At 45.5% G+C, this 17,599-nt stretch overlaps 1 protein-coding gene across 1 annotated transcript in view; it reads right to left on the bottom strand.

Annotated features, from left to right (window-relative positions):
* The window catches only part of PRPF8 (pre-mRNA processing factor 8), a 32,202-nt gene extending 19,113 nt beyond the window's left edge, over positions 1 to 13,089 (bottom strand). The window contains exons 1-24 of the mRNA XM_043583470.1: positions 12,983 to 13,089; positions 12,682 to 12,792; positions 12,020 to 12,188; positions 10,474 to 10,638; positions 10,177 to 10,395; positions 9,836 to 10,048; positions 9,584 to 9,709; positions 9,398 to 9,503; positions 8,304 to 8,494; positions 8,055 to 8,174; positions 7,770 to 7,959; positions 7,516 to 7,635; positions 7,258 to 7,392; positions 6,771 to 6,900; positions 6,184 to 6,380; positions 5,457 to 5,663; positions 5,169 to 5,332; positions 4,890 to 5,016; positions 4,568 to 4,760; positions 4,105 to 4,292; positions 3,701 to 3,939; positions 3,320 to 3,466; positions 2,919 to 3,129; positions 2,600 to 2,716 (exon numbers count right to left, since the gene is read on the bottom strand). Of these exons, the coding sequence (XP_043439405.1) occupies positions 2,600 to 2,716; positions 2,919 to 3,129; positions 3,320 to 3,466; positions 3,701 to 3,939; positions 4,105 to 4,292; positions 4,568 to 4,760; positions 4,890 to 5,016; positions 5,169 to 5,332; positions 5,457 to 5,663; positions 6,184 to 6,380; positions 6,771 to 6,900; positions 7,258 to 7,392; positions 7,516 to 7,635; positions 7,770 to 7,959; positions 8,055 to 8,174; positions 8,304 to 8,494; positions 9,398 to 9,503; positions 9,584 to 9,709; positions 9,836 to 10,048; positions 10,177 to 10,395; positions 10,474 to 10,638; positions 12,020 to 12,188; positions 12,682 to 12,781 (3,774 nt within the window). The 5' untranslated portion in view covers positions 12,782 to 12,792; positions 12,983 to 13,089. The remainder of the gene's footprint in view (positions 1 to 2,599; positions 2,717 to 2,918; positions 3,130 to 3,319; positions 3,467 to 3,700; positions 3,940 to 4,104; positions 4,293 to 4,567; positions 4,761 to 4,889; positions 5,017 to 5,168; positions 5,333 to 5,456; positions 5,664 to 6,183; positions 6,381 to 6,770; positions 6,901 to 7,257; positions 7,393 to 7,515; positions 7,636 to 7,769; positions 7,960 to 8,054; positions 8,175 to 8,303; positions 8,495 to 9,397; positions 9,504 to 9,583; positions 9,710 to 9,835; positions 10,049 to 10,176; positions 10,396 to 10,473; positions 10,639 to 12,019; positions 12,189 to 12,681; positions 12,793 to 12,982) is intronic.
* Between the last annotated feature and the right edge of the window lie 4,510 nt (positions 13,090 to 17,599).

Here is a 17,599-nt window from a genome sequence, read left to right as displayed (position 1 = left end):
TTCCTGACATCCTTGGCTCCCATGACCCAGCACTCTCCCAGTCTGGCCATGCTGTTGCTCAGTGTATCCTATGGTTCCAAACCTGTCCCTCTGCTCTTCTCAATCCTTACCCTGTGAAATCTTGCTCGCTCTTGAGTTTTAAACCACCTCGTAAACCACCAGACTCCTAAACCTACATCTTCAACCCAGATATCTTCTCCAAGCTTCAGACTGCAAAACATCTCCACCTGGACATCCTACAGGAGCCTCGAAGTTACCCCTGACTGCTCTCATTTTCTCACTTCATGTCTCTCTCTGAAGCTTCAAGCTCAAAGTATTTTACAGCAAATCTAAGAGATTATCAATTTACTAGGCATCACTAGGGTGGAAAAAACACGCACGTGTGTGTGTGTACACATTTGTATATATACATACATATACACACATACACACACACTCATTTTGGAATTGAAAACAGAGGATATGGGGCGCCTGGGTGGCGCAGTCGGTTAAGCGTCCGACTTCAGCCAGGTCACGATCTCGCGGTCCGTGAGTTCGAGCCCCGCGTCGGGCTCTGGGCTGATGGCTCAGAGCCTGGAGCCTGTTTCCGATTCTGTGTCTCCCTCTCTCTCTGCCCCTCGCCCGTTCATGCTCTGTCTCTCTCTGTCCCAAAAATAAATAAACGTTGAAAAAAAAAAAAAAAAAAAAAAGAAAACAGAGGATATAAGAAGTGCCTGCCAAACAGCTCCATCTGGATATTCCTAGGAACCTCAAATTTTTTACATCCTGAACGAAATCCATTTATCTTCCCTCCTAAACCTGCTCTTCTTCCTGTACTCTTCCAGTTGGCAGTGCCAATATCCATGCCCAAAACTGAGTGTTATTTTCCTTTCCCTCTGGCATCCCACCAAAATGAGGCTGCTGATTTCACCTGCTAACTACTCAGATCTACTCCTGTCTCCTCACTGCTCTCATCTCTATCATCAGGACTTCAGCAGAAATCCCCAAACTTGATCTCCCACCCAATTTCTCTAAACCCATCTTCTCCACAGCTACAAGAGTGAAGGACCTAACACAGAAAGCTGGGAAAATCATTCCCATGCTTAAGAACCTCGTAGGATTCTTTAGACACCTGGAAGGCTCAGTTGGTTAAGCATCTGACTCTTGATTTTGGCTCAAGTCATGATCTCACAGTTCATGAGATCGAGCCCCACATCAGGCTCTGTGCTGACAGCACAGAACCACTTGAGATTCTCTCTCCCCCTTTCTCTCAGCCCCTCTCCCGCTCACACGCGTGCAAGTGCTCTCTTTCAAAATAAATAAATAAACGTTAAAAAAAAAAAAAACCCTCACAGGATTCTTAACAAGCCATGCAATCCCCTCCATGATCTGGCTCTTGGTGATCTGTCTCGCCCCCATCTCCTAACAGTCCCTACTCCATAACTATACTCCAGTAAACCCTGAATTTGCACAGCTCCACACATTTCATGCTAGTTACCTCTTCATACCTAAGGCTGAAGGAAGGCCCTCCCTCATCTACCTCATCACACATTACTTCTTCCAGGAAGACTCTCCTCTCCCTCTCCCAGACTGGGCTAGTCATTAACTTGAGTGTTCTCACAGATTCCCAAATAACACCATAGCTTTATAAACACTACATCCTAGTATAGTTCTCTTGTCTATGGATCTTGTCTCTCCAACTAGGTAGGTGAGCTCAAAGGTACATGCAGTGTGCACAGAGCCTTGAACGCAGTAGTTATCAATAAACACCAATGGAATGAACGAGTTACGGAATTCTTGTTACCTGACCCTTAGAGAGACCTGAAAAGGTAAACTCTCCCCTTGTACTGTACTCAAAATGTGTAAGAAATTTTAAGAAATACTAAGGGGCTCATGGTTGACCTAGCCAGAAGAGCATGCGATTCTTGATCTCAAGGTGAACAGTCTGAGCCCCAAGCTGGGTATAGAGATTACTTACATAAAACATAAAAGCTAAGATACAGAAATGTATCCTTAAAAGCACTGTTTGGAGCACAGCCTAGTAAGAACCTGAATTTCTCTTTTTGGCATTATTGATGTTCTTGAGAGCATCAGCCAAGACATTATGTGCACCTTTACGACACCATGGAAAGACAGCAGGAAGAACAAGGTGACGTTTTAAACCTCGCAGAAGCTTAGGTATGCACTGTTAACAAATTTCCAGATTATTTTTTCTTAACTCCAGCTGCCTTCAGGTGGGTGTCTGGAAGCAACTAAAGGGGAAAATGAATACTAGTTATACTTCCTTTTTAACATACACACTGTTACTGGTTAAAAAATGAGCTATATGAATAGACAATAAGCCCCCTGGGAATGTGTAAAAAATGTCAAGTTTTGTCCCAATTAAAGAATCCCACTTCTACTCTTACCTTAACTCAGTCATCACACGGACAATCCCTACAGGGTATTCTCAGAAAGGAACTGAGTTGATTTGACACTCTAAGGTTCTATATCATAAAGTATAGAAACTGGTACACTGAGCCAAGCTGGGAAAAAAGGAGAGCAAACCAAGGGAAGAGTTCAAAAGGACAGGAGATGGATAGAGGACGTGAAGGAGGTTGGGGCTGACTGACTTATATACCTTGGTGAAGGTGGTGGAGCCAGAGGCCATCAGAATCTGACGCACGCGGTTGTGGAAACGCTGCATTGACTCATCGTCCACTCGCAGGAAACACTGAGCTGTCCGCTCTTTAGTAACCTAAACCACAAGGTCAAGGTTAATTGGTCTTTGATACTGTTATGGGAGCAAGGACCAAATCTGACACCACAACCCCTCACTAAGCCCTACCACCCAACAAAGCTCAAATGACTGATAACGAAAAGGTGTGATGTTCCTCACCCTATGTATCCCGAAGGTATGGGGGTGGAAATGCTACTTCTAGCCCCTTTCCGGACTGTACCTCATTCTGTAGGTTCCAGACCCCATCCTTGTGAGTGAACTCCTCATAGCTGGTGCGGCATTTAGGCAGGATGCGGCACTCAAAGCCACACATGTTGAACAGCAGGTTGGGGTTGTCCTTACTGTACACAGATACGAAGCTGTTCTCCCACTGAACTGTAGTCACTGATCGTGGCAGACGGTTCTTGATGTCCCAGAACACTGCCCGACCCCTGCTCACAGGGAACATATGGTCACATTAGTCTCCTGGAACTTGAAGGAATTTCCCTCAGAAGGCCAGACTGACAATATCCTAACGGAGTACACTCCTCCCACACAGGACACAAAGTCATAAATTCCCTGTTTTCTGGGTCCCTCAGACCAATGTCCTTCCAGCTTCCACAGCCCCCAACTTAAACTCACAAGTTGACATCATGCTTCATGAGGCGCATGCGGGCATCTCGGGGCCAGCACTTCTTGTTATTATAGCCAACGATATTTTCATTGTTGGGATCAGGATGCTCTGTCAGGTAACGCTGGATCAGGTCCCGAGCCTCATCTGCTGTGAACCTATACCAGCGAGATGTGTGGCTGAGACCCAAATAAACTGGAACCTCATGAGACCTACAGCTTTGTAGAACCCACCTCCAACCCCCATCCTACTCATGGGACTTCATTCCATTTTAGAGCCCCGATCCAGCAGCAGGAACCTTAGTTCCTCAACTAAGGAACAAAAGCTGTGTCCAGAGGCTGAGCATATGTCTTGATGCCCTGCAAAGATAAGACTCCAGGCAAGGTGCTCACCTGAAGAAAATATGTATGCGATCAATGTATCTGCAGAAGAGACGGATGGGGTGGGCAGCCTCGGTGGCTATATCCTGGAAACTGAGAAAGTCATTTGGCATCTGAGGGGGCCCAGCCATCTCACTGGCCCGATGTAATCCCAACACAAGCAAATCCATCACCAGGCCATAGTACTGCACAATGAATGAGGCAAACTGCAGGCCTCTGATGATCCCGTAAGAATTTGTATGGTTCATGTCCTAGAAAGAAAAGATTTACAAACTCTTGGCAATTCTTAACCCAAGGCCATGTCTAAAGCCTCTCTGGGGGCTTATCCTCTTTTGTCCTCCCTTCAGCAAATCCTAACTCAGGGAGCCAGACACACCCCTTCCCCAATTCCTTGCTACCCTGCCCCTAAGACATACCTTATAGTTGATGACCACGTTGTTCTTGGCAGTCATGTAGTCGGCTATGTTGTGGTCTACGATGAGTCGCAGCAGCCTATTAAGCAGGGTCAAGTCGATCTTTTCATACATCTTTTCAAAGCGTGATTCCAGCATGACATTGCACTCACCCTCACTTGTCTCCCACACATCCTGCAGATTATTGATGCCTGAGAAGTAGTCAAGACAGGTGTGCAGCAGGTTAGAAATTCCCATCCCATAGTAGCTACCACAGTCCATAACCTCATCACACTGCCCTCCATTCACACGTGTGGACTGATAGGAGTGCCAGTGTTGCTCAGTTTCACGTTAATACTATTTCCTTGGCACTACGCAGCAAGAGTCAGCTACACCGCCTGGATGAGAACTTTAATGTAGAAGTCAATTCACCTCAAATCAACCCAACTCACCTCAATTCCCAAGGGCAAACCCAGAAAAACTTTACCTTGGCACCACTTGTAAACAAGCAGAGGGGGTGGTTCTGTGTCAGCAGGCTTGATCCACGGTGGGAAAAGGCGGCGCTTGTCAGCTTCATACCACAGGTACTGGTCCAGGTAGGCGTCAGTGATCTTCTCCAGTGGCTCCACATCATAAACCGGCACCAAGTGGCTATAGAGATCCATGAACTCAATGCCCACCTGCAGAACAGGGAAGCTGGCTTACACGGATCCACCAATCACTTACTACTACTCTTGGTAGCAACCCACTACTCTTGGTGCCATGAACGAATAGCAATAGACAAGTTGGGGGGGAAGCATCTTACTCACTTCTTTAAAGGCTCTCTGAGTGAGGAGGTGACGTTTGATGCGGGACAATGCCTCATGGGGGTTGTCATAGGCTTGCTCGATCAGACCTAGCTCCTCCCTCTGAGACTGGTTTAACCGAGACTTCACACTGATAAGGAAACAGGAAAGATGAATGGAAAAACCAAGAAGGAAACCAAAACCAGAAACCACGGAAGCTAAACCTTCTTTCTTTGGACTGTGACAATGATGCTGTCCTTCCCGCTCTCACCTTCCCAAAGGAATCCACTCTCTACTCTTTACCTGTAAGCTTCTTTGAGCCGCTCCAAGGCCAAGATGAGCAACTTGGTATCATGCTTGTAGGAGAGTGGGGGGAACGGGATGGGTGAGAACCTCCGGCTCTCCAGCCAGTGCACAGTGGTGGTATACACTGCCACCGCCTCCTCTGCTGTGATGTACGGCCCATCCTGCAAAGGAGACATAATTAGCCCCCCAGTGTAGCCTAATCCCCACAGGACAAGGTATAGTCCCAATTCTGCGGTCTATTCTCCTGCCCACTCCCCACACCCAGCCCAGCCTAAGCTGCCCAACCTTCAGGTAGTTGTGCTGCCGCTCCTGTTCTGCCTTCAGGTAGAGCCGAGTGAGGCGGCCCAGGTTCTTTTTGCAAACAGTCTTGTCCACAGTGGCTCCACGGCGGATCCGTTCTCGGTTGTAGTGGGCAGTGTTAGTCCACCAATCAGCCTTGGCCTTCACATATCGAAGGATCATATTCTCTATGGGTGTTGGCAGCCCAGGTACCTGAAAGTGCAAAAGGCATAGTGAGAAAGTGACAAGAGCCACATAGCTCCCAAAGGCAGTCTGAGAATGATAATCTTTTTTTTTTTTTTTTTTAACATTTATTTATTTCTGAGACAGAAAGAGTGTGAGCGGGGGAGTGGCAAAGAGAAGGGAAGACACAGAAACTGAAGCAGGCTCCAGGCTCTGAGCTGTCAGCACAGAGCCTGAGGCAGGACCTGAACACACAGACTGTGAGATCGTGACCTAAGCTGATGTCAGACACTCAACCAACTAAGCAACCCAGGCACCGCCCCCCCAAAGTTTTTTTTTTAAGAGAGAGAAAGAGACAGACAGACAGAGAGTGGAAGAGGGAGAGAGAAGCCCAATGCAGGGCTCCATCCCACAACCCTGGTTCATGACTGGAGCTGAAATCAAGAGTCGGATGCTCAATCAACTGAGCTCACCAGGTGTCCCCGGGAGCGGTAACCCTAACCCTAGGAAAATGATGTTCCTGCCTTCTCAGAGTTGGGGTGACACCCACCTTCCAGGGAATGTTGGCCTTCCAGCAGCGCCAGGCTTCACTGAGGTGCTGCAGGATCGTCCGCGCCTTGTTCTGTTTAATTCCCTCAGGCATCATGTCCAGAATGTCATGCATCACAGCTGCCCGAAGCTCAAGGTCAAAATGTGACTCCACTCGCTGCTTTGTTACAGTCTTTGCCACCCCCTTAGAGTGTCGGCCTAGAAGTGAATTGATTAAAGGCAAGATTCATTGCTCTCAGTGAGTCTCTACCATCATGTCCCCTCATTAACCATGGGTACACTGAAATCAACAAGTATAAACAAAGTGTCCACACACCCAGCACATGCAAAAATGACAAGCTACCTCAGATAGTCACAACAATGCTTCTGAGAAATTTCCATCCTCCAAATCCAAGATAGCCTCAAGGCCCCGGAGAGAAGCCCAAGAAACACAGTGCCAAGTCAGAATCACTGAAGAGCGGGACTTAGAGGCAATCCAGCAGAAAGGGATTCTCAGTCTCAAACAAGGGGAGGGGACATGATGGGAACATATGATCTACCCTTGAAGGGATTAAAAAAAAAATGTTGGACACAGAGAAAACCACTCACCTTCAAACTGTCGGGCCAGGAGGTTGCCTAGCCACCGCTCCAACAAAGGGGTGATGCCACGCATGAAAAACAGCCAGACCCGCCAGCCTGCAGCCCAGAAGCCACAGCCAGGGCCCTTCCCTACAGGGCCCTGTGGCCCCAAGCAGAAATCAAGAAAGTAAGTTAGCAATTCTTTTAGAGAGCAATTGAAAACTGGGCACAGGTAGGGTCATGGGAAACATATCAAAGACAATAATAGGAAAAGAGGCAAAACTCCTGGACTTCAACATCTAAAATAGAATAGGTGCGAAATTCTAAGGTACAAACCAGTAACTGAAATTCCCTATTTAAAGGTGGGCTTTTAGGGGAAGTGTTAAAGTACACACAGTGAGGGCAAGTAAGGACATACTTAAGGCCTCTCTCCAAACAGGTCCCTGGAAAAAGCCCTGACTAGACATAAAAATTAAAATGGATTGGAGAAAGTGCGTGCACGAGGGCAGGGTCCCACCGTGTTGAAGCGGTAATAGATGAGATGTTTCAGGTCCTTGCACATGCGAATCTGCCGCATCAGCTTGTACTTGTAGCGGTACATGCCCGTCAGCTGCCCCACATGGGCAAAGATATACTGCAACCCATCTGCCAGCTGCAACACAATTACACCATCAGGCTTTAAGCTAGAGTCAGTTCCATGATGAGATCAGGCTTCGCTCAGCTTCCCCCCCCCCCCCCCCCCCCCGGGGCAGGGATCAAGGATACCTAGCCTCACCTGGAAGGCATCCACATTGCCCAAACGATACTGCACATGACTGTCTACCACCAGCTTAGTTAAACGCAGAACTTCTCGACAGAGATGGAAAGCATTCCCAAAACGAGATTTCTTTCTTTCCTGGAGAAGATACCAAAATACAAAAAACATTAATTAGCAATGGTCCAAACTGGATGTACTCCTTCCCCAGAGGACAGAGCAAAACGAGTAACATCCCTCAAACCCAGAAGACCCTTAAGGTGAAATGCAGACACCTTGGTGGTGAGGGTCTTGACAGGCTTAAGATTGAAGTTGTAATCCAGGTGCAGATAGTTGAGGTTTTTACGGTGAATGAGAAGGTTGAGCATGTTGTAGCCCTGGCGGCAAACCTGTAGCCCCACCTCCACCCAGTCCAGCTTCGTGGACTGAAAGAATTTGGTGGCTTTGAAGGAACGGAACAGGTATCTGGGGTGGGAATAAGAGGGAGAGGAGAGTGACAGTTAGCTCCTGATTATGTTTGGAACAAAAGAAGTCTGAGAAATGACCCTCAGGCACCTTACCTCTTCTTTTGGGCTTTAGGGGGCCGGTGCTTCAGGGCATTCAGCACATAGTACTTAAGCAGTTTCTGGTAGGAGACTCTCACTTTCACAGGCTGCCCAGCAGGACAATGCTCTCGATACCTGGGAAAACAAGCCAAGAAGAGTTAGCCCATCTCTCCTTCCAGTCCCTCTGGTAAAGGCTGCAATCCCACCCAGTTGTAGTGTTCTCTCCAATACATTCATTACCATCCCCCCAGATAGAAACCTTACCAGTTCTTGACAAGGGGGATATCCAGGGCCCGGCGGGTGCGACCAGAGCGTAGGTTGAAGGGCCGTGGGGCCCAGAGGAGGGCAATGCCATTGGCTGTATTGTCTGTGTAGAGGGGTGTGTCCTTCAGGAAGGGCTCCACAAACTCTGGGAGCTCAAACTCCTCATCATCATCAGGCAACGGTTCCTGGCTCTGAAACGAGAATGCCCAAGGGTTCAGCTCCCACTGAACTTGGAAGAGAATTGGGATGAGAAGAAAGCTCTCTGGGGCCAAGCACAGTGGCTACATCTGCCATGGAAACTAGGCTGCCAGACAAGAAAAGCCCTAAAGAGCCAGGGCAAAGGGGGCCAAGGGAGCAGAGAACAAGCCAGGGCCAATCAGGAAAGCAAGCATCACTCCTCACACCCCAAATGGCTCATCACCAAGGGCCTCCCAAGGAGCCCCAGTACCTTACACAATGCAATCACCTCCTGCCCAAGCTCCAAAACCTGAGCTGGGGGAAGGAGGTCTGTTAAGAACACTATGGAACATAGGTAAACATCAAAAACATTATTTCAAGTATAAAAGGTCAATCACAAAAGATCACATACTGGAAGATTCCATTTATATGAAATCTCCAGAATAGGCAAATCTACAGAAAGATTAGTAGTTGCCTAGGCAAGGGAGGTTCAACAGAAATAGAGAGTGACTACTAATGGTGCAGGAATTTCTGAGATGATGAAAATGTCCTAAAATTGCCTGTACAGATGGCTGAACTACTCAGAATACACTAAAAACCACTGAATTGTACACTTTAAATAGGTGAGTTACATGATATGTGAACTCTATCTTAATAAAAGGATTCCAAAAAAAGCCATAATGCAAACGGACCAGAACAGACTATACAGAAAGCCCCAATCACAGAAACACAAATTAAACACCAATAACTTGGTTTGAGCCAAGTGTCAAAGTGTCAAATTAGCTTCAAGCTCAAGGGGAACACTAAAGCAGATGACAAACACGTCTCCCTCTAGCTGATTTCCATCTAGTAACACTTAAGCCACAGTCATGAAATTTCTCTTGCAAGAACTAAGGTCAAATGTTCCCTCTTCTCACCTTGACAGAGTGCCTATGAGAAATTGGGTTGATTAAAGGATCAAAGTAGAAAGCTGGCAGATCAGGATCCTCAGTTTTGATGAACACAACGTTAGGAGTATGGTACCTAAAATGGAAGAACAATCAGCTCAAGTTCTCCTGACTCTCCAGCCTTCTCTTTTCCCCAACATGTATTCTTGCTCTCACCAGGTGAGGTGGACATGGTGTGGAAGATTGTTGTACAGGTAAGGGAAAGCAATCTTGTATTCAGTGCGGATAGGCTGCCGGATGATGATCTTGTTAATATCATTGAATTCATTCCAGTCTTCATCCCTAGGGTACAAAATCAAGGATGAGTAGACCAGCTGGGGAATTTGGAAACTACAAACGTTTCTCAAGGATCAAGAGTAGATCTTATTCAACCCAAAGTGCCTAAAATCCCCACTCTCTTCAACTTACTGGAGGTTGATGTCTCGAACAAGAGGTTCAAATTTGGGGCCTCCAGGAATGGCCATATTGAGTGCCTTGGAGGTAAAGAAGGCCTTCAAATCAAACAGATAGAAATAGTTGTCATCTACTAAGTCTGTCAGGAGCTGATTGGCCAGGCGATAGAGAGTGGACATCATGGGCAGTGTGAACTGCCAGCGCTGGTAAGTGGAGCCATTCACATACCTAGGAAAAAAAAGACAGGCCTCTATCAGTTAGGTATACCAGCTAGCCAAGCCATTCTACCTATTGCTCTCCCAGGACTCCTGGAATTCCAAAACTCTCACAGGAGCAGTAACTTAACCATCACTCACTTCCGGCTGTCCCTCAGTGGCTGGTGGTCATAGAACCAATCCAATACAGGGGCATCCTCTTCAGGGTCCAGCTCTAGCTGAATGGCCTCCAGTGGCTCAACATCTAGGATGTTGTCAGCATAATCCAAAGGTGGCTCTTCATCATCAAAAGGGGGGAAACGCATCCTCTTGAAATGCCTCCTGTCTCTTTTTTCACGGCGCATCATAATCCACATTGACCTAGAAGCCAAAAATGTCATACTATGGTTTCTGTTCACTGTCCCCAAACCACCCTCCCCCCATTCCAGCCCTTCTTACCCCCACTGGGAGATGTAGACAGGCTCAATGACCCAGGGAATCTCATTGACAAAAGAAATGGCTCCAGTGATGTGGTACAGCACAGGCACATCTCGAATCTGCTCCCAAGGCATAGGCATGTTCTCCAGGAGTTTCAGTACTGCATGGGGCATATACTTTAGGGCACTGCAACATTAGGGAGAAAGACGATTGTAAGTGACAAGGTATTCTGCTACCTGTGCCATGCAGAGAAGCCACATGCTATCAGAGTACAGCATTCCACAGAAAAGCCTGCCTTACAGTCCAAACTCCCAAACTTAGCACACAGGCCCTCCTTGACCAGGAGCCCTGCCTCCTCCTCTCCAATTGTGCCACTCTTCCTCTTCAACTTCACAGTCCTACAGTATTGGGTTTCTTTTCCTCTAGAGATAGTTTTCGGGCTGTCACACATTCTACGTTCTCTGTACCTTCCCATAAATAATAACAATAAGAGGCGCCTGAGTGTCTCAGTTGAGCATCCAACTCTTGATTTCAGCTCAGATCATGATCCTAGGGTCATTGGATTGAGCCCCATGTCAGGCTCTGTGCTAAGATTCTCTCTCTCTCTACCCCTTTCCTCCACTTGCAGTCTATTGCTCCCAAATTAAAAACATAAATAAAAGAAACCAATATTAAGTAAAATTATTCATCTTAAAAAAATAATAAAATATTTGTCATACTTTATTGTAACCATCTGTCTCATATCGGCCATGCCACTAGACTATAAGATCCAGAAAGGCCATTACGTCCTATTCACTGCTCTATCCCTAGCACAGTTCTCAAAAAATACTTTTTATAACCAAAACATATGGCCCTCTTTTTTTTAGATGGCCACCTTAGATCATTAAGTGGCTAATATTTTTGTGTCCAAATAGAAAGGAGATTTGCTAAGGCACTTATGCCTGTATTTACTCAGCTTGGGAGCAGAGAAAAACAAGAGTATAGAGGCTTCAGGAGTTAAATATCCTGAACTTCAGGATTCTGGTCACTGAGGAGTTACTAACAATAAGAATGAAGTGTCCTGTTCTGGGTTTCAACCCCTTCAAAGATAGGGACATCTTAACATAGCTTCAACAAGACGAATTAGAGGCAGATCAAGAAAAGAAATCAGGGCAATCAAGGGAATAACTGCAAGGGGCGCCTGGGTGGCTCAGTCGGTTAAGCGTCCGACTTCGGCTCAGGTCACGATCTCGCGGGCTGTGGGTTCGAGCCCCGCGTCTCAGAGCCTGGAGCCTGTTTCAGATTCTGTGTCTCCCTCTTTCTCTGACCCTCCCCTGTTCATGCTCTCTCTCTGTCTCAAAAATAAATAAATGTTGAAAAAAAAAATTTTTTTTAAGAGAATAACTGCAAGATCTGAAAATTATCACGGAATCCTAGTTTTCTCCCTTTGCTTATAACCACCAAGATGGGCTGTCATTGAGGATTCCTGTCCCCAAATGAGAGCTGCTATCCAGGACTACAACCTATGGGGCAGGAACAAAGGAGAGGGGCCAAACCGTAAATGAAATAATTCCAAGAGGTTCCTTACCCCAAGTAGACCCTTTTGTCATGGCGGAACTTCCTGTTGGTCATGTCTCCATGGTCTCGAATGATCTTCCTAACGTGTTCTGGGGGCATGTCTTCCTTCTGAGCATCCACAAATCCAAACTTCCGCTTTTCTGCATAGCGCTTGGCCTGTAATTGCTGCCATTTTCGGGCTACAAAGACAATTCAGTTTAAAGATCTACACACCCTCAGCCTAATCATCCCCCCCTCTTGCCCCAGGGTAAGCTCCTGTCTGGATGTATGAGAAAGGGGTGGGCATACAGTAGATGCACTCCTTGCCAATTCTCTTACCTCCCTCTGCTTTATTTTTTCCTTTATCTCCTTCATCACATTTATGACTGTCTGACATTCTTGTTACACATGTTTAAGTTTTTTATTGTCTACCTCACTCATTGCAACTTAACCCTTATCAGAGTAGGGCTTTTTTTTCCATTGCAATTGTTTCCCCATTGGATCAGTGCCTGCAAGTAACAGATACCTTTAACTACCCTATTAGATTAAAAAATAAATGGGGTTATAAGTGAGCTGACACCTCATGCCGACTTAACAAAACGGGGAAAAGAAGCAAACCCGCTGCGCGCACGCGCACACCCGCCCTAAGCCTCCCGGCCCGCAGGCGCCGGTCCGCACGCTTTCTTCATTCACCTTTCTCCTGCAGCTTCTCCTCCGACATGTAGTCTGGCAACGGGGCTAGAGGGCCGGGCACCGGGTTACCCGGCCCTCGGTAAGGAAATACTCCGGCCATTCCCGGAGGATCTGGGGGGGCAGAGAAATTAAAACTGTATCGAGCAACAGGGCCCGGGCCCAGCAGGAACGCGTCAACACCCCCGACCTGCAGTTCCTCCTTGCTCAGAGTATGCCCAGCCCGACCCAGCCCAACCCTCAAGCCTTTCAGCCCGACCCCCTCACACCTCCCGCAACACAGCCCTTAAAGCCCGCCACGAACCCCCAAAGGCCCCCACACAGGTAGCCGCTTTCTTCGCAGCACAATGGCGGCAAGCCTACGTCCGCTGTGCGTTCCCAACGCCGGGAAGTACGCAACTCTCGTTCAGCAGTCGATCCAATAGGCGCCCAAGTGCCCAGACGGATTAGAGAGCTCACCAATTAGAGTTGCACATAGGACCAGAGGGGGCGGTCCATAGGCGGAAATATTAAAACGCAAGAGGGTGGGGTCGGGTAGGCGCAAGCCCCGCCTCCCTCCTTTTTCGGGCTGCTTTTGGGACCTGGGGTAGATGGATCTAGACTTTAATCTGCGCTTGGGGTCCATCAGACTGCGACAGACCTTAGTTTTGAAAAATAAATTTGTAACAATCTGCACGTTATACTGTGTCTAATTTCATAAATGTAGGTTTGAGGTCCTCTAGCTCGGAGTCCATCCTTCTTTTGTTCATGCATGCATTCGTTCACTAAGCCATCTATTGGGTGCTCAACATGTATCAGGGGTTGGAAACAGCAGGGGGGAGGGGAAGCCAACCTCATGGAACTCACAGGGTAGCGGCCAAAGGACCCAGGATCTTGCAATGCAATGTGATGGGAGTTCAGGGGCAGGACATTTTAACCCTGCCAGTGAAGTCAAGGAGTTAGTCAATGCACCTAGAACAATAAAGAGGCCATGGAGGTCAACATCGCTGGGTGACCTTTCCCCTCCTTCTCCATTCTTTCTCTCTCTCTCTCTCTCTCTCTCTCTCTTTCTCTCTGGCAATGATCACACCATGGAGTATATACTGGACATAAATGCTTCTTGATTCCCTCAGGCTCTGCCTGTGTCTTGCTACTTGGATTGCTTTCCATCTCCTGCCATCCTGGTTTCACTTTCTATCTCTCTTATTGCATCCTAACAACCTTAAATCTGACTTAGTCAACAGGTAAGTTTGTTTGAACTCACACAGTTTACTGTGGAGTATGCAGAGGAATTGTAACCCATACAACCTCTCAAACTGGTTGAAAATGTAGGACTCAAAGGTGAAATGATGAGAGAAAAATGCAAAGGAGAGTCCAGACAAGTAAAGATTAGTAAAGATTTGATGGAAATGGGTAGATGTGAGGGATTTGATGGGGGTAAAGAAAGAGGAAGGAGAAAGAAATCCCAGGTGGTGGAAACTGCTAGAGTTGAAGTTTAGAAAGGGGAATCAATAGGGGTGCCTGGTGGCTCAGTCGGTTAAGCATCTGGCTCTTGGCTTTGGCTCAGGTCATGATCTCACAGTTTGTGGGTTTGAGACCCACATCAGGCTCTGCCTGCTTGCGATTCTCTCTGCCTCTCCCCAGCTAATGTGCACTCGCTCTCTCTCTCTCTCTCTCAAAATAAATAAATAAACTTATAAAAAAAAAAAAGAGGAACAAATATGGCGTGCTCTGAAAACAGCCAATCAATCTGGCAGCAGTAGAAATTCCACTCTTGTCATTATTATGTTCATCATTGTCATTCTTGTGGAGTCCTTCCACCTGCATAAGGTTGGGTGGGAGGTATTGTTCTAAACCCTGGTAATATCCAAGTGTTATGGAAACTGGTCTGGATCACCTGACAGAAGAACCAAGTGGCACTTGGAGAGCTTAGAAGGCAGGAGGTTTATTTTACACCGGTGGGTTCAGAGGAGATCATTCTCCAGAGGTCTGAACCCAGAACATCAATAGAGGGGACAAGTTATAGTCTGTTACTTCTGCATTCCTCATTAGTAGTAATTTGGAGCCTGAGGCAAGCAGGGTGGAAGAAGAACCCAGAAGGGAAGTCTTCAGGCAGGGACTGAAATTCCCTTATCAGTACTGTCGGCCATCATGTAACAGATTTTTTCCTATCACTAGTATTGTCTATAGTTTTGTCAATAGTACCAATGTCAACTTCTGGTTTCAGTTGTTCTGCTATTGTCATGTAAGAAGTTTGCTACTGGGTGAAAGGTAGCAAGCTACTGGGAATTCCCAGTACTATTTCTTTATTTAAAAAAAAAAAAGATTTTACTTTTACGTAATCTACATCCAACTGGGGCTTAAACTAATAACCTCAAGATCAAGAGTCATGTTCTCCATCAACTGACCAAGCCAGGAGCCCCTGTACTATTTCTAAACAGCATTATTAAGATATAATTTGCATTCCATAAAGTTCACCTCTTTTAAAGTGTACAATCCAGTGACTTTGGGCATATTTATAGAGTCATGAAATTATCATTACTATCTAGTTCCAGAACATTTTCATCATCCCCAAAACAAACCTCATAGCCATTAGCACTCACTGCCCATTTCCTCCTATCTCCTACCCCTCAGCCCTAGGCAACCACTAATTTATTTTCTGTGTCTATAGTTTTTTGCCTGATCTAGACATTTCTCATCATTAGTATCATAGAATAGTGATCCTTTGTGACTGGCTTCTTTTACTTAGCATGTTTTTGAGGTTCGTCCTCAAAATATACACATACATACATACACACACACATACGTATACCTGTACATACATATACATATATACAAAATCTTCTTTGGAGAAATGTCTATTCAGATCCTTTGCCCATATTGAAATTGCGTTGTCTTTTTATTATTGTGTCCTGGAAGTTCTTTATCCTAGATATAAGTCCTTTACATGATTTGCAAAAATTTTCTTTCATTCTTAGGGTTATCTTTTCATTTTCTTCATGGTGTTCTTTGAAGAACAAAGGTTTTTAATTTGGATAAAGTTCAACTTATCAAATCTTCTATTGCTTATGATTTTGGCATCAAATCTTGGAGAAATTATTGCCTAATTAGGGGCACATGTGTGGCCCAGTCAGTTAAACATCAGACTCTTGATTTTGGTTCATGTCATGATCTCACGATTCACGAGTTCAAGCTCTGAGTTGGGCTCCTCACTGACAGCACATTGTCTCACTCCACAGAGCCTGCTTAGGATTCTCTCTGTCCCTCTCTCTCTGCCCCTCCCCCCTCCAGTGCATGCTCTCACACAGGTATATGTGAGCTCACGTGCGTGCTCTCTCGCTCTCTAAATAAACCTAAAAAAACCTGAATAATATTGAAAAAAAAATGAAAGAAAGTATTGCCTAATCCAACTCACAAACATGAACTCCTATGTTTTTTCCTAAGAGTTGTATAGTTTTAGCTCTTACATGTAGGTCTACGATTCACACTGAGTCACTGAGTTAATTTTTACGTGTGGTGAGAGATAGGAGTCCAAATGCATTCTTTTGTATGTGGATATCCAGTTGTCCCAGGACCATTTGTTAAAAAGACTATTCTTTCCCCTTTGAATTGTCTTAGCTCCCTTGACAAAAATTGGTTGACCATTTGTTCGTTCCTTGACTCTCAGTTTTATTCCATTGATCTATACGTTTCTCTTTATGCGCTCTCTGTGCTATTTTTGCAAATTTCATGTGAGCCTAACATTATTTTTTAAGTTAATAAATAAATAAGCGACTTTAATCCTCAAAACAACCTTACAAGATAGATGTTATTATTATCCCTATTTTAATGAAGAGAAACCCAAGCTCAGAATGGTCGAGTAATCTGTCTTGGGTTACATGGCTAATTACATGAAGTATGTGTAGGTTCTAACAACTTTATATGCATTAGTTCACCTGATTGTCACAATAATCCAACAGGGTAGTTACTCTCATTAGCCTCATTTCTAGATAAAGAAACTGACAACTTGCTCACAGACAGTAAATAATGTCCCCACAGAGAGTAAATAATGAAGCCTCCGTCTCACCCTAAGCGACTGGATCCAGAGCTTATAGGCTTTTTGTTTGTTTGTTTTTTAAGTAAACGCTACTCCCAACGTGGGGCTCAAACTCACGACCCTGAGATTAAGAGTTGCACGCTCTACCGACTGAACCAGCCAGGTGCCCAAGGGGCTTATGTTCTTGACCATACTGCTACATCAACTTCTATGGTCATGCCAAGAAGCATACTGTTGGATGGGAAATTTTGGGCTAAGTTGTAGCTGGTCTTGAATTCCAGAGCTCAGGCAGCACTTTGACTTTTTACTAATGATTCGATCTATTTGCCAATGTTTTCCAAGCTTTTTCTTTTAAAGCTGGAAAACATTTGTGCAAATTAAGTAATTTACATTAAGTGGGCAAGAGGCACTAGGAGGATGCTTGTTGGGATGAACACAGGGTACATCCTTACATGTAATTGATGAATCACGAAATTCTATTTCTAAAAACATTAAAAAATAAAAATAAAATATATAAAAAAAGAAATAATTTACAAATGAAGAAACTTTAAGACTTAAAGAATTAAGAACTTCTCTTAAGTTCTCTTCACCGGTCAAACATAGCTTGAGTTAGTCTGATGGAGCTCAGTTGAGTAGCAAAGTGACAAAGCCGGAACAGATCTGAAGGGACAATATTGGCTGCCATTATTATGGACCCATTCATTGCAGCCAAACCAATCTCCTCATTGTTTAAGGAGTTTAAAACTGGACTTGAAGGTGACTGTGGGTCATATAAATGAAGGAGTCCTCTGGCTAGAAATACACAAGTGTGAAGTCTAGGAGCTCAGACCAGAGGTTCAATCGACAGACCAAAGCTGATAGATAGTAAAGCCATGAAAAGAATAACAGAAAAGCAGATGAGAAAGC

Source organism: Prionailurus bengalensis, chromosome E1 (genome assembly GCF_016509475.1).
Source record: "Prionailurus bengalensis isolate Pbe53 chromosome E1, Fcat_Pben_1.1_paternal_pri, whole genome shotgun sequence".
Classification (NCBI taxonomy): Eukaryota; Metazoa; Chordata; class Mammalia; order Carnivora; family Felidae; genus Prionailurus; species Prionailurus bengalensis.
Note: the sequence above shows the minus strand (reverse complement) of the source record. Positions and strands in the feature narration are given on the sequence as shown.